The sequence below is a fragment of the Zonotrichia leucophrys genome, chromosome 2, assembly GCF_028769735.1.
Source record: "Zonotrichia leucophrys gambelii isolate GWCS_2022_RI chromosome 2, RI_Zleu_2.0, whole genome shotgun sequence".
In the NCBI taxonomy this organism is placed as follows: Eukaryota; Metazoa; Chordata; class Aves; order Passeriformes; family Passerellidae; genus Zonotrichia; species Zonotrichia leucophrys.
In genome coordinates this window covers 131163136-131179895 of record NC_088171.1, presented here as the reverse complement: position 1 = coordinate 131179895, position 16760 = coordinate 131163136, and the positions used below count along the sequence as shown (strand labels likewise).

General features: G+C 38.9%; 1 protein-coding gene across 2 annotated transcripts in view; it reads left to right on the top strand.

Annotated features, from left to right (window-relative positions):
- CPQ (carboxypeptidase Q) overlaps positions 1-16760 on the top strand; it is a 147174-nt gene that overhangs the window by 95599 nt on the left and 34815 nt on the right. For both annotated transcript variants that reach the window (XM_064706455.1, XM_064706454.1), the window contains exon 6: positions 12152-12243. In XM_064706455.1, coding sequence (XP_064562525.1) covers positions 12152-12243 — 92 coding nt within the window. The remainder of the gene's footprint in view (positions 1-12151; positions 12244-16760) is intronic.

The window sequence follows — 16760 nt, the reverse complement described above, 5'->3', positions numbered from 1 at the left end:
TTTATACTTCCTCATATTTCCTGAATCTTCAGTGTTAGTTTTTTTGGGTTTTTTTAATTGAGGTGACAATTTTTGTGCTATATTGGTATATTTCTTTCTTTTCGTTTTGTTTTACTTTTGGGTTTTCTAGCTTTTCGGACACCATAATAGTTACACGCTCCCTACAAGGATGTGTGCCAGTCCAGAACAATCTGAAGTAGTTTTACATAGCCTTCAAAACTTCAAATATTTGGTAGCATTTTTTTTTCCATTTCCATTTTGGCTTCACATGAATATTGTTTCTTTTTGAGGGAAAGGCAACTACATCAAAGTCAGAGCAAACTGAAACTGTTTTGCATTATATTAGCAGAGAGTGGAATGAAAGTATTTTATTGATGTAAAATCCCATGTATACATTTCAGAAGAGTAGTACCTTAAAAGTATAGGGCCAATTGTGATCTGCTGTAGTTTTTGAATGCTGTTTAAAGTTATAACCATTCAGTTAGTTCTGGAAAGTAGAAGAGCTAACAAGTGGAAAGTTTCAGTCTGTCTGAATACTTTGCTTCTAATAGCTGTAATATCTCTCTGCTCAACTTCCACAGTGGGACAATGGGAAGGGGGTACCTGCTGGTGGTGCCATTCCCTCTTATCCATCCTCAGGGAGGAAGCACAGGCAGCAAATTCAGAGCAAATTTCAACTTCTAGAAATTGAAATGGCTACATTTCAACAAGGGGAATCTTGCTATGTTTTCTGTGCAGCTGCAATTTCACTCTCAAAACATCTCCTTCAGTAGTGTATAGTTAAACTTCAGTACCAGCTTGCGCACCTGTTGGTGCCATGCTGGCTGTAGACATCTCCTGACCAGAGTAAAAAGAAGCATTTTCCCTAGTGCATCCATATCAAGTTCTTTGTATCAACTGAACTCTCATGGCTTCTTGCTTTGCTGATAGCTAACCTCAGAAAAATTCACTAAGTAATGGTCATACTGACTATTGGTGTTCAAAGGGGTCTTTTCTCACCAATTATAATGAAGCGTAATGAAGCAAAAAGGAAAGAAAAGCATGAATTAAATTCTTGAAGCTTGCATATGCCACTGATAGACAAGATCTGTGGCAAGCTGCTTCATGGCTGATGCGCTTAAAAAAGGAAGAACTGGAAATGTTTCCACAGAAGCTGTTTATGTGAAGAAACATGAACATTTCAGTTGGTTATTACTCCTTAGTCCTTTCAGTGGGAATAAAGACGTTTTTAGAGTCACTGAGGCAGTTTGTGAACTGGTCTGAACTGGTAAACTCCCTATCTTTCAGGGAAGCCAAGGCTGTTGTGATTAGCTGAGGATTTCTGATGCTTAAGAAATTACTATTCTACACTTGCAGGCAGAGTGTCCATGGCAGTAAACTTGTGCAACGTGCAGTTTGTCTTCTGCAATGTCTGACAGCATCTGCCCTGCCCAGTCCTCTGCAGGCTTTAATATTTTGATCTATTTTAACTGATTTTGATGGAGGCATAAAAATATTTAGAAAAGGAAGTTTTTATGTACTCTTCACATAGGTGACTGAGGAGAGATGGGCAAGTGCATTTAGGTCCCATCTGAGGAGAGGCACTTTTATTCTTTTCTTAGAGATGGCAAACACCTGGTTACCAGAACACATGTAGCATTGTGCTAATCACCAGTCTCTTTCCTTTTAATCTGTCTGCAAACTCTGTGTGATAGATTGCAAATATCTCCATGGCAGTATTGAGAGCGTTATTTGGGGTAATTAAGAGATGATGGGAAGACACTGGAGGTGTTTTAGAGAGGAAATGCTGGCAGGTTCCCATCATTAGGCTGAGGGAGTCCATGGGGTGTTGGATGAGCTGTAATGTAGTGTGATGAGGGCCTTTGGAAGCTGTAGGAGACACAGCACTCAAGCAAATTGCAGTTTTCTAGTTTTACAGAACACCAGCTGTGCTGCTAATTACAGCCTAGAAATCTCAAATCCAACTTGTTTTCAGGTTCCATTTATAATTCTAAACTTTTGTTAGTTTGTTAGTTTATGTACAAGGAAGAGCATCTCTGGAGCTGGCCAATGCCATTTGCCTCAGCATTTTCATGTTGGCCCAGTTAGTGCTCTGGTGTTGTTTGAAACACAGCTTCTCATGTCCCTCTCTCACACAAGGAGAGATAAAAAGTGAGATAAAAGACTAAATAAGCAGCTACACGTAGAACATCACCATAAAAATCACACAAAATTTATTTTGCTGCCATATTTTTTTGTTGGTTGGACAGTTTGCAGGACTTGATCCTCCTTTGGATATTGGTTGTCAGTTTCTGTGGAGGAAATATTTGTCCTTCTTTCCCACCATTTCAAGCCTGCAGCTCTTCTTGCTCGGGAGTCACTTCTGCACTGGGTATTTGAGCAGGAAGCAGCTCATATGTGTCCAGTGGATCCAGAGCTTTAGTCAGTACTGCCTCTTTGCTCCTAATCCAGCTGTGCTCCCATACTGCTTGGCTGAGGGGCATTTCCCAGCTGAGGCTGCAGGTGTTCTGCCCTCCTCCAGCCCTGCCAAAGCCATCTCACACTCTAGTGCTGGAAATATGGGCTTTTCATCCCTAAAGGGAGCTTGAAGGAACTGAATAATAACAATAATAGAGAAAGATCTTCAGGAAGTGGTTGTATGGCAGTGTCAGATTTCCAAACATAGTACTTTAAGTCTCTTAACAGCAGTAGGGAGCATACTGGTGTTAGAAATTCAGTTGATTTTGGTAGATGAATTTCAGTGCTTTCTTCTGAAAAACTTCAGAAATTATAATTGTTATGTCTTTTTTTTAATTAAACATCTGGAATAAATTTTTTCCCTGTTGAGAATAGAAACTGATGGTGTATGTAACTTGACGCTACAGTCTAGTCTGTTTTCAGAGACCCATCTCTGCTAGCACAGGAGGAATCAAACAGTCAACAGGTTCTTTGTTCACATCCCAGGTTTCTTTCAGCAACATTTACCCACAAGCTCTCTTTCCTTGTTCAAGAAAGAGAGCTTTTTTTCTACCTTTTCCTGGCTGTGTTTGGGTCTCTCTTGCTTCATTGCTAGCCAACTCTTGGTGCCCTGCCAAGCCCAGAGGTGCATACCCATCCATGAGCTACTGCTCAATCTGGGGACATCTTCAGGAGGCAATGGCTGAGCTGTGAATTTGTCAAATGACAAACTTTTCCTCTTTCTCGTCAATTGCTTGAACTGCAGCCAGCGTAAGGAGTTGCCAGTGAATGCTATCTGAACCCCTGCTTCCACTGAAGTGGTCAGTGCAGACTCCAGGAAAGGCTGCGCTCCAAAGACCACCACAGCGGTGGGTTGGGATGCAGAGTGAGCAGTTCCCTGCGCGTGCTGTTGTGTTGCGCACTGAGCTCATGTTCAGTCATGTCTGCCTGCTGCCTCAGACCAGGAAATCTGTGCTTGGACTGTGCCTCAGAATGCTTCTGAGAGTCCTGTTCTTCCATGTAAGAAAACACTTGCTAAGGGGAGCTGCCAGAGCCAGTGAATAGCAGCAGTCCAGTAGATGAACAGGGAACATTTTCCTCTTTCACAGCCAGGGTAGGATGGTGATGGAGCTAGATAGCTGCTAGAGTAGCTTGATGAAGGAAGAATGATTGTTGACAAAATCTAATCCCAGTCATCACACCTTTTACACAGCTTTCCTGCATTCCTAGACGATGATGAAACATGAAAAAGGGAGAAATGTATGGTGATAGATGATAGGGGCCATTTCTTTTCTTTGTCTATTTGCCAGCATTAAGCTAACTGAGGCTTCATAAATCAGCTTTCCTGTAGATGTAGACACGGATCTGGCATGACCAAATTAGTGCTTTATAGAAAAAAGACACAGAAAACTACAGAAATGTTTTTAAAACAATGCATGTAAGAATTTTAAGGTACTGATTGAGTTATTATTACTCATAAGGAGTTGATTAGACAGTTTTTCCCCTCTTAAAACTTTTTTAAAATTGAAATTGTAACTCTCATCTGAATTATACCCATGACTAATGTAACTGGAAAACCATTAGACAGATTTTTGTACAGTTCACTGTAGTCTTTGTATGAAGCTACATTTCTCCAGTCCAAATTCACTGGCTAATATATGAGGACTAAAGATATGTTTTATTAAAAACATGATCACCAGAGTAATTCCTTTTCTGCTAGCTTAATTGAAGTCAAATAAATGCAATTTTAACATGCTTATTTTGTTAAACATTTTTCTGAATTTCTTGTAGTGGTGTAATTTGCAGTCTAGGAGATATGTTGTGAAACATAATTAAATGACTACTTTTACAGTTTCTAAAGGACTACTTTTACAGTTTCTGGGGTTTTTTCTTTAATCAAATATGCCTGATATTAACTTCTTGTTCTTACATTCTTTTCACTTTCCCAAGGCTGAGTGTTTTGTTCTGGCCTTCACATTTTCAATTCTATTAAATCTTCTTGGTATGAAATGTCTGCATATGCTGTTACACTACAAATACATTTATTCCTTCATTTTAACATTTGCTTGAGTGCATATTTAGCAAGTACTTAAATCTTCAATTTTCATACTGTTTTGACATAGCAGAAGGGTGACTACAAACATAAAAGGTTGCTAATCTGATGGTAAATTTAGATATACAGCCCTCCATAGCAATTTTGCTCTTTGTCTTGTGGACTGCTGCTTCTCTGCAAGATTTAATTTACCCAGAAAATTAAAGAAAAAAATTGTAGCTTTGATTATCTGTAAAAATCTTTTAAAACCTGACAATGCTAGCTGTTGTGTGTTATTGGTTTTGTTTTTCACATCTCTAACATGGTTGATGTGGTGAAATGCTGAAATCCTTCCAAAATGAAATAAGGGGCATCTTGTCCTTACTGTCATTTTTTTTAAGGTATAAATTTTCAATATGGAGACAGAAGTGTGCCTGTTTCGTTTTCTGACTCATCAGCTCTCAGAATAGCCTAACAGATTTGTTTTCTATTCCAAAGAGCAGGACAGCAGAGGCAGAATTCAGACCCACCTCTCATTATGATCAAACCATGCCTGATATTTGTAGTCCCATAGAGTGTGGGAGTGGGCCCCACATTGCATTTTCTGCTCCCCAATTTTGTGGGACCACATATACCCTTAAGGAAGAATGTGTTCCTGAAGAGGAATAAAGTGTATTTTAAATCTGGACAGTGTCTTATTCCTTTTGTGGGACTCAGAGAACATGTTTACAGGACCAGAGCAAGACATGGGGTGGAGGAGTTCTCTGCTGACTCTGCACTTGGCTTTTTTATACAGGCAAGTTTTTGTTTCCTTTTCTTCTCCTTTTTTTCTTTTTCCCCTCTTATTTTTTTTTTTTTTTGGTACACATGATTTGTAATGGCTTCATGATGCTACACGAAACAGTTCTTAGTTTAAAACCCCATGTGCAGAGAAGCACATTTGGCAGTACTTCTCATCTGAAGTGCCCCTCAGCTGTGCTGCCAGGTGGCAGGAAGGTGTCCACAGGGAAACCCTCTCTCTGGCACTGTTGTTGCCTGACTTGCAGCCCATAAACACCAGGCTCTGGGCTTGGCTTCCCTCTTCTCTCCATCACTCCCCCAGTCAAAGGGCTTAATCCATGTTATTTTTAGTTACTAGACTTGCAAATCATTCACAGATTTCCCCTCCAGTCTTGGATACCCAGCTTCTTCCTTGACATTTCCTCTTGGATATTGCATTGCTTTTTAAAAATAAATCTATCTAAAACATCTCCCATTTCCCTTCTCCACTCTTCTGTAAATCTGCCCCTCTGTCATAAGATCATCAGCCTCCCTAAAAACAGAAAAAGAAAATTGCTTGTGTAATCTCAGTGTCTTGCTGCACTGCTCTTAAGGCTGATGGTGCTCTGCAAATCCAGTCTTTCCCTAGGCTGGCTCACCTTGGGCACTGCCTTGCCCCTGTGCTGCCCTTTCTGAAAGGCCTGTCCAAACAGCTGCTCACAGTCTGTGCTAGTGGCAGTCGTGTCCTCTCAAGCCCCAAAACATGTTTCTGAGCAAGCTGACAGCCCCAGGCGAGGCTGAGCTGCAGCATCCGGCTTGGCTCATCACTCTGCTTTGATTTCCCCTCCCCAGCCACAGACCTGACCATATTCTGTCATCCTGCAATGCTTCATCTCTTCTGCTCCAGACCTCATCTCTCCTTACTCCAGAGTTTTGACACTCAGTGGTTTTTATGTTTCCCAGTGCTATTTTTTGCAGTGCTTTGTCCTCAGTGCCACAAAAAGAAGCTATCAACAGACAAAAATCAAGGAGATTGCGCTGCATTAGACTGGTTTAAGAAGAAAAGAAAGTTTCCGAAGCTGAAAGCTGTTTCCCATGTCTAATTTGAGCCTCGCTAGGGAATTAGAAATATGTTATAATCAAGGTTTAAGTAGCACTAAAAGGATTTTTTTCAGCTGTTCTTTGCCTTGTTTTTGTAAGCTTTTAACTTTGAAGCTCTACGAAGAACTTGAGGGTTCTGATTGGTGAGAGAGTGGACATGACCTGGAAATGTGTACTTATGGCCTAGAAAGCCAAGTATGTCCTGGGCTGCATCCAAAACAACGTGGCCAGCAGGGTGAGAGAGGGGATTCTGCCTCTCTGGTCTCCCCTTGTGAGACCCCACCTGTGCTGCATCCAGCTCTGAGGATCCCAGGATAAGAAGGATGTGGACCTGCTGGGGTGAGTGCAGAGGAGGGCCTTGAAGATGATTACAAGGACCTCTCCTGTGAGGAAAGGCTGAGGGAATTGCAATTGCTCATCCTGGAGAAGAGAAGGCTTAGGGATGACTTTATTGTGGCCTTCCAGTACCTGAAGGAAGCACACAAGAAAGATGAGGAGAGTCTATTTAGAAGAGCATGTAGTGACAGGGCATGGCGCAATGGTTTCAAACTTAGAGAGGAGGTTTAGATTAGATGTTTGGAAGGAATCCAAATTCCTTGGGTGAGATGGTGAGGGTGGTGAGGCACTGGCACAGGTTGCACAGAGAGGTTGCAAATGCTCTGTCTATGCAAGTGTTTAAGGCCAGGCTGGATGGAGGTGTGAGCAACCTGGCCTAGTGAAATGTCGCTGATCATGGCAGGGACATTAGAACTAAATGATCTCTAATGTCCCTTCCAACCCAACCCATTCTATGATTCTGTGATTTTCTCTGTAAAATCATTATTTGTCACTCAATTAAAAAAACAATTTCTTCTTAAATAAATGAATACACAGGCACTTTTCTGCACAAGTACTGAGATCAATTGTTTAAACCGTAGAGAGCTGTGTTTCTAACAAGAGTGAAAGCCAAAGTACTTTTCTGGTTTAGAATGGAAATTTCTTCTAGGTTTTCAGAGGAAAAAGTCTGGACATCTTCAATTAACTGTGTTATTACTATCATCCTATTGATTACGGTTTATTTCTGTATGTATATTATTTGAAATTAGGCAGGGAAACAGATTGCTAGCAGTAAGAGCTTTTTCTCTTCCTTGCCCGTACCACAGGATACATAAATCAGGTATTAGTAGATTATACTGCTGTTTTTGATGATGAGTTCTTATCTTTAGCAAAATGTGGAGTACTGGTTTTATTTTTATTTTATGCTGTGACACAAATGGAAATTCCAGGTATTTTATGAGAAGTGCATGCACGATAGAAATATCCCGTCTAATGACACCCAGTAAATCCCCTATGTCTAATCAGCTCCAAACTTGAAAAAGGTAGGGAGTGTAATAAGAATTTAAAGAATGCCAGCAACATCATTATGTGTCTTGATATTTTTTGTATAAATACTTATAAATATTTTTGTATAAATACCTTTTAAAGAAATTAAAAACCACAGGGTAACAATGCAGAAAAGGCCATAGCCCATGTATGTTCAGCACAGCAGAAGACAATGCTTAAGGATGATATATCTGTATATACCTCCCTAGTAGCTCCTAAAGCAAGTACATTAGTGACTTAGGAAGTAAGAAAATATAGAGAATAGTTTGGATTGAAAACATCATTACAGGTCATTTAGTCCAACACCCCTATAATGAGCAGGAACTGCTTCAACTTGATCAGGTTGCTCAGAGCCCTGTTGCATCTGACCTTGAATTTCTCCAGGGATGGGGCATCTACAATCTCTCTGGGCAACCTGTGACCGTGTTTCACTGCCCTCACTGTAAAAAGCATTTCCTTAGATCTAATCTGAATCTACCCTCCTTTAGCTTAAAATATTTTCTCCTTGTCCTTATTGTCACGGGCCCTGCTAAAAAGCCTGTCTCCATTTCTTGTTGATTCCTTTCAGTTGCTGGAAGGCTCCTCTAAGGTCTCCCTGGAGCTTTCTCTAGCCTCAGCCTTTCCTCATAGGAGAGAAGTTCCATCCATCTGATCATCTTTGTGATCCTCCCCTGGACCCACTTACCCATGTCCATGTCTTGCCTGTGCTGAGGATGCCTGTGCTGAGGATGCAGCACCCCAGTGGGGTGTCCCCAGGGGAAGTAGAGGGCAGAATCACCTCCCTTGATTGGCAGTGCAATTTATTCTACTTTATGCTCAGATCAAGGCTTTTCTAGGCCATTTAGGCAGGGTCTTAAGAATGCATTACTTCCTTGTTTTGCTTTGTTTCTGTGTACAGCTTTTGCTTTCCTTATTAAATTGTCTTTATCTCAACACATGACTTTTTTAGCTTTTATCCCGCTGATTTTCTCCCTTATCCCATTGGTGAGGGAGTGAGCAAGCAGCTGTGAGGGACTTGGCTGCCAGCTGAGGTTAAACCTTGACACCTGTTAATCTACTCACATCCATTTGCATTTTGCTTGTATGCCTCATATAAGCTGAACAGCTATTTGATTTGCTTGTGTGTGATACCATGAGTTGATTTGTGGGGAAAATATCTGTTGTTACAAAGGTGGAATGCTTTTCATGGTTTTGTAAACTGGTCAGCCTTAAAATGACATTGAAGAAGCCTGTTAGCAATCTACACACTGTCTTTTTAGAAAATATTTTATCTTTGTGACCCTCCCCATCGGTAAGGATTTATGGTTATAAAGTAGGAAAATAATTACTGAAGGAAATTTTGTGTTTATAGTACTGATCTCTATTTTGATTTTAGAAAGATGATTCAAGTTTTCCTTCCTGACTTGTAGGCTATATTGAGAATGAAGTGGGTTTATTTTTTTCCTTTACATGTGACGGGCCATTATGGTTTGTCTCTACATGTACAAAATGTTACATTTCAGTTTTGCTATGTGGGAATGTCTCAATTTTGTCAAGCATGAGCAAGACATGTAGGATGTAAAATTCAGGTCTTGCTGCTGTTATCTGTGAATGTGGGCAATTTATGATGATTTAACAGAAACAGAATATAGAGTCAATAAGCCCTGCCCATTGGTATGACAGAAGTGTTTGTGGTACCCAAGAGAAGGAAAGGATTGCAGCCACTCCAGCACAGAGGGAGTGTAATAGAGCAGGTGTCCTGCTGTGCTTGCTGCAGATGTATCCTTAGTCATAGATTGACCATACCAGTGTTTTTATTTCATTTGTGATTCCACATGCCCATAGTATCTTTTATGTTTGAGATAAACCCTAAGAATATAGAGGCTGATCACCAAAATGTTCTTTTGTGGTAAACTATGATTTTATTTCAGTTAAGGGCAAGGTAGAAGGGAGAAAAAAAAATAACACATTTTTCTAAAACACTGTGGAGATTTGGAAATTCATTTGTAGGTTTTTTCTTCTGATAGCCTCTTTAATAGTATGTAATAAGTCATTTATTCAGATAACAAAGAAAGAGGCACAATTTTATTTGTATAACAGTTTTCCTTCATTTAAAATTTAAAATTGCCTACTTACCCCTCAATGTGTTGCACTGATCATAAAACAGTTTCCTAGCCCAATTGCTATTTTATCCTGTCTTTTCAATATATATTTGGGCTGCAATCTGAAAGACTTCTGATTTTGTGAAGATGATACCTTGCTGAGGAACCAGGGGTTTTTAAGAAGCAAACCAAAGTAGTTAAACTTACTTTGAAAAACTTCTGTAAAATGAATACAGAACTTCATTTTTTTTCTGATAAAAACATGCATTGAGAATATTCTCAGCCATTTTACTTCTGGATACTGGATTTGTTTGCTGCTCTTTGGTCAGATTAGCTCTGTTTTTAATAGCAGGTAGATAAATAGTTATCACTTTCAGATTAAGATAATGAGGAAATTAAATTTTCCCCTGTAGACTTTGTTTGTATTTAAAATAACTGCCTCCATAGCTCATATATTTTTATTTTTTTGCCACGTCCCAGACTGGAGAGACCAAAGCCCAGCAGGGCTTTTTTATTTCCCCAGCTTCAATGGACAGATGCAATGATGTGCTGGGGATGGGGTGGGGGTAGCCATAAGAATCTCTAATGTCTTTTCCACAAGTGAGCTGAGATCATCTCCAGCCCCTGGAGAGGAGGAGCTGAGGTTACAGCCCATCTGAGCCAACCATGAGGATGCCCTGATCACTGGCCCTCACTGGCTAAGGGCAGCAGTGGCAGACTAAAGCAGCTTGATTTTTGCCTGGGAGGAGCCAGGAGATGCTGCTTCCCTGTCTTGAGCATTTCCTACCAAATCCACACTCACAGGCTTGGCGTGGTGGGCTGGAGATTGGACTTCACTTTGCCTTTTTGTGATATGACAAATAAACTTCTTTTTTCCACTTAAACGGCAGTGCTGCTGGAGCCATACTACAGCACTGGCCTCTGTGTTTTATACCAGCACTTCTTTTTCACAGCCACCTCTTCTAACCAAGCTGCTGGCATATTTGGGGTTATTTTGGGCTTAAGTCTTTCTGACTTCCAACTGGGAGCTATTTTATTATCTCAAGTTTGCCTCATAACCCATCTGACTAATTTGAAAAGCAAAGGAGTCTAATCCTTTACTGTTGTGATTTAGGAGAGCAGGGAATCTACTGGGAGGTGTGCAGAAGGTTGTCTTTAAAGTAATGAAGTTTGACAGCCTTTCTGTTTACAGTCAGCAGATCAACATTCAGAAAATACACCTTTAAACTTGTTTGCACTTCTTTATGAAATATTGGAAAATCCAAGCTCTTTTGTTCAGATTTGGGGTATTCCTACTATATTCTGCCTTCAGTTTGGAGAATTGCTAGCATGTAGTTTTGAGAAGAAATGCGCGGATCGTATTCATTGTGTCAAAAGAAAAAAATTAATGGAGGTCAATCTATTGGCAGTCTTCATCCATTTCAGTTAGGAAATGAAATAAGTTTTGACAGTGATACTGATATTATTTCTCTTCAGCACGATAGTGTGTGTGGGGTACTTTATCACTTGTGATAATCTTCTCATGTTTTTTCTTTGTTTTTTTTCTCTAACATAATTAGCATTCCACTGCACAGAGAACAATGTTTTCTTTATCTGTTTGCTCTTCCATGCTCTCAAGTTTCTCTCAATGTATTAATTTATGAATAGAAACAACCAAATAAATAGAGGGAAGCAACTTCTATCTGATCAGTTCTACCATTGCAAAAATTGCTTCAAAATATATCTGAGAACTTATCTTTCTGATTGAGCTACCGTAGCAAAACAGAAAATGGCTTCATGTTTGCCTTCTTTTAGAAAGTCGTGCATACATTTAGCAGCTGACTCTTTCAGATTCCAAAGTACAGATTACTGCTTTTCATTTCTCTGTTTGATAAAAAGCAAAATGATATTACATAGCCCCTCAGTTCTTGAAATTGATAAACATTTCTCATAAAAATCCAGCAGCTCATTTTCAATTAATTGTAATAAATGAACCATGACAAAGCAGTGGTAGTTTTCATGAAAATTTGATTTGGATCTGCTACGAGCGGATATGTATTACTTATTGCAGACCACCCCAATGACAGCAGCACATGTTTTAGAAATCTATCAAGGTAGTGACTCTCTGGTGTGGTTTTCAAACAGTTTCAGTATGTCCCTGAAGTGTGCTTCTCTTGTGCTACTACAACTGGCAGCAGTACCTCAACTGCCCACTTCTTCCCCATGTGAGCTCTCTCCCCACAACCCCATCTTTCATAGAAAAACCCATACTTGGTATAGGTGGTGTTTGGTTTGTGGAAATACAGGCTTTTTATCCAATGAAGGCTGGAGACCACTGCAAAAAATGCTCAAAATATATCTGTCTTTAATACTAAAAACAATATTAAAACCTGTGTTTTAGGACTTCGTCCAAAAAGGACACTGCGCTTGGTGCTGTGGACAGGAGAAGAGCAAGGAGGAGTTGGTGCTGAGCAATACTATCAGTTACACAAGGTAAATATGTCTCTTCACCATTTTCTTGACAGTGCTTTTCTCCCCAGTCTTATGACTTGACTACTATTTTTGCCAAGATGTTCAGCTTAATATCTCACCAAAACCGGTGATCCCAGTTCTGCCTGAAAGTATATTTTCTGGTTTTAATCATAAATGTAAACTTAATTTCACATTTAACAGTAAGCCCTGCAACCACACATGTGCATGTTCCACTTGACCTAAGATACTTTGTCAGAAAAGTGTTCTGAAACAGATATTTCATGATGATATCTGCCATAGCTTTCAAACATAGCTAACCTTCTGAGAATGAATGATGAATGGTCCCCATATGTTTGAAATATAAATAAATTTTGTTTGCCTTATGTTTTTCTGCTTCATTGCATTTTCCCATAACATTTACAATGTAAAACATAAAATAATATGAAGAAAAGTATTTTCTACCTTATCTTGGTAGTGCGTAGTCTATAATGTACTTACCAATTGTAAGTTTTGTGGGATCTGGAAATCCTAAAAGGTTGATTTCTGGTGATGCAAAGAACACACAAGCTCTATGACTTATGGCTATGAGGATAAAAATATAACATTTATCTCTCCTGCCAACAGCTGCCATTTCAAAATACATCATGAGATAAAGGGCAGTTGCCAAAACTATTTTGGAGATGAGTCTTTGGAATATGTGTGTGTTTGGGTGTTTTTTCCACAGAAAAATTATGCTTGAATGATTATATCTGTGTAATAGCATATACAGAGTAGTTTATACCTGTATAACTATTCTAAAGTGATCTTTTATTCTTCTCCCTAATTAAGTAGTATAACCCTCAACAATGGCTAATAAATCCAAGGCAAAGGCAAGGTGAATGCAAATGTGCCTAGGAAGCTACCTGTTCTACAACGGCATGAAAGCAGACTTGCAAGCAATTCTTAAGAGCATTTTTTAATGCTAAGCAACCTATCAGAACAATAAATGAAAACCTCCCTTTGAATCAAATTCATTGTGATGAACCAAATTAGATCAACTTGCGTCTGGAATAGACTTATCAGAGATAGGTTTAGAGCAGTTAGAGTTTTCTGACTAATTGATGAAAAATCAAATATTTCCCACTAACTAGTTTCATATTGCCAAGAAGTATATTTAACTACCCATGTATAATGTTGTACCTCCTTGTATCTCCAAATTACAGGGATAACTCAGCTTTGTTATTTATTTTGGAAGATGTACCCAAGAGCTTGCTTTTTTAGCTTCAGGGAGGTGACAGGTTGCAGTTTAGTATATGTTAAGGATTCTGGATTTACCACTGGTACACTGATATTCAGCAGGATTAAAAATATTCTGGAATAAGTAGCACATGAAAGAGATGCTTCTTATGTACAGAACTGCATTTTGGAGGAGCTGGAAGGATGGTCGGTACACACCACTTATCAGAAAGGTATCTGAAGATTTACCTCTGTAGCTGTCCATGTTGGACAATAAGATCCATCCTATGGTGATGATGTCAGCAACGCATGAGAATGTCTCATATTTGCTCATCTTTTGCCACGATGGCTTTGTTTCACTGTTGTCTCAAAGATTTCTATTCAGAAATAGTACCAAAAAGCAGACCTAAGGATCAAATAGGGATATATAAAGCAGGCTGGGTGTTGCTTGCTAGATATTTGGTTACTTTGCTTTTAGAATGTTGAGACAAAGATGTGTCTCAGTTCTTGCTCTGCTGGTGAGATTCCATCTGGATGTTGTGCTCTGCAAAGAAAGCCCTGTCTGACTTAACAGTTTGTAATTTACATGGAGAATTTAAGCAGAAATGACATCCGTCTGTTGTTTGTTGTTCTTGTTTTCCCCCCTGCCATGTGATCTGGCATAATTATAAATCGATTTGACTATAGGATGTTGCATTACTCATAATAATGAAATAAAGTTGATTAATACTGTACATTAAATTTAGCATGAAAAATAACTTAACCTTTTAATGATTTACTTGCTCAAATTTCTGGCAATTAAGATAGTATGGCACACACATTGCTTGCTGATGGTAATGAGTACAAGTTAAATAAGAGTGGTATTTAAAGATGCCTTGTGAAATGAAAGACAGCCTGTATGACTCATCTACATCGCTGGACTTACGAGTTTAGTTCGATACAAACAAGTAGAAATATGAATGCAGTAATTCAGCACAGGCAGACATGGATTTCCTTGGCATAGTAAATTGCCTCCTCATGTCAGTGGAAATGCGGCAAGGGAGAAGAAATGAAGACAATATAGTACTGGACAAGTACAGATGCCTTCTTTTTTGTCATTTATTTATTATATTTTTCAGTTTAAGTTCAGGTCCTTCTTCCTCATCCATCATTGTAGGTTGTCACTGCTAGAAAGTAGATAAGTTACTGCAGAAATAATTGAGATAGCATCATTGTGGTTTTACTATGGTGCCAATAATTAACACATATCCCCATGTAATAGCCTTATTTATAACACTCAAGTTTTTCTCTAGATCCCAGTATTATAAATTCTGATTATTAAAGCAAGTGATGGGGTATATTAGCTGTACAGGGCTTTATGAGAATGTAAGAGCCATATTTGTTGATCAAAACCTCTAGTGCTTTAGACTAGTGTAGTGCTGTCTCCTGTTGCTGATAGCATCCAGTAATTATGTGCTTAGGAAAAGCATATTTGTCCAACTGCAGTCAGGTGAAGCTCAGACACATCCATTACCCACACAACCATGCTTTTGGTTTGTCAAATATTTTTCTGGAGAGCATCACATGGTCCTCATCCATTGTTTTCTTTGCATGATTTTTCTAAGCCATTTCCAAGAGCTGAACGCCCTGTATATTCCAGCACTTTTAGTGCTTCCATTGGTGCAAGGGTACCTGCCACCCACCAGGACATCACAGAGCACCTGCTCAGTCTTGATCATGAGTTAGAAGCCTCTTGGGGGAATTACCAGCACCTTTGCTTCCAAAGGAGATACCTGTTGAAGTGCTCACTGCTTTTAGCTCTCAGCCAATAATTAGATTTAATTTCAGACTAGAAAAAGAGTTGATTTTCCTTAGCGTTAAAGATTCTTATCTTGATAAAGAGCAGTGAAATTAAAGTATCTAAGTTCAAATCAGACTGCAGGGCTTGGAGTTTGACACTGCATCTGAAGTCTTCTTCCAGTGCTTAGTGTTGTGTGACCCATTTCCTAAGTAGGGCTCTTCTGTACAGACAATACAGTAAATAGCTTCAGAATCATGAAACATTGCAACACTACTTTGTCATACAAGTCAAATTGAAAACTAGAGTAACATAATTCTAGAAGGCCTCATGATGCAACTCTTCAGTACAGATTCTGCTACAACCTTTACCAATGACACCTGAGTGCCCTCAGCCGGGGTTAAGTGTGTTGTTTTTTGTGTGTTTACTCTTATGCTGTCTTTGTGAAAGGAGAAAGAAATGTATGTAATGAAGTGTCTGTCCTCCTTTTCATTGCTCTGGACTAGATTCTGTGAAAGGTCTGTGTACCATGAACAAGGTTACAGTTATTTACCCAGCTGAATTAAGGGACTACGAATGACTGATAATATTTATTTTGGAATAGAAGTATTGCATGCAATCTTTTGGGAAAGCAAATATATTTCATAATGAGAAGACTAAGAGATCCTAGGCCACATTCAAATTTACTTTAGTAACTTGGTTGTGATCACTGAAGGCATTAATATGTTATTAATTCAATTCAAACCCCATTACAGAAGGCATTCTCAGTATTTCTGCAGGTCGGTATTCTTATATTAATGATATTTACAGTACTTACCTAAATTTCTGGTATAAACACCATACAGTATTTTGACTTTTTAGTAAAGGTTTAACTACATTTTAAAAAATCAATCACCAGTGTTTACTATGGTTTCTTTTTTGTATTTATTACCAAGATCTAATATTTTGCTTGAACTGTGTCTGCATGAAAACAGGACTTTCTGAAATGCTGGCATTTGTTTTGTGCTAGTTTAAGTACACTTTGTTGATGATCACACAAGATTTCTACTGTGATTTGCTATTGAGTTGCTTTCTCTAAGAAGCAAATATAAAAAAAAGTCTTGTCACTTTCAAGTGAAATGATTCTTCTCCAGAAAATATTGTCTCCTTAAAACTATAGTTTTCAGAACACTTTATATCCTGAGGTACCAAGTATTCTCGTAAAATGTAAGACATGAATTTGTGTCTGATTTGAACCAAACACATAAAGGACTTTATTGGGGATTCTTTTATGCCAGGAAAATGTGTTGACCATTAGCCTTTTGACTTTCCTCAGGCAAAACTCTCTATAATCAAAAATTACATAAAATTACTGCTGCTTTTTTAGGTCACTGATGTCCTGTTGATTCCTTTCATTGCAAGGAGAAAGAAATGCAGAAAGAGTGAGATGTCCATCTGCAAAACTACAGAAAGAAAGTAATCACATTGTGTTCTGCAGTCTCACAACAGGCAGTAGCCATGCTGATTGTATTAAGCACAGTAAAGATAGCATAGTGACAGAATTATC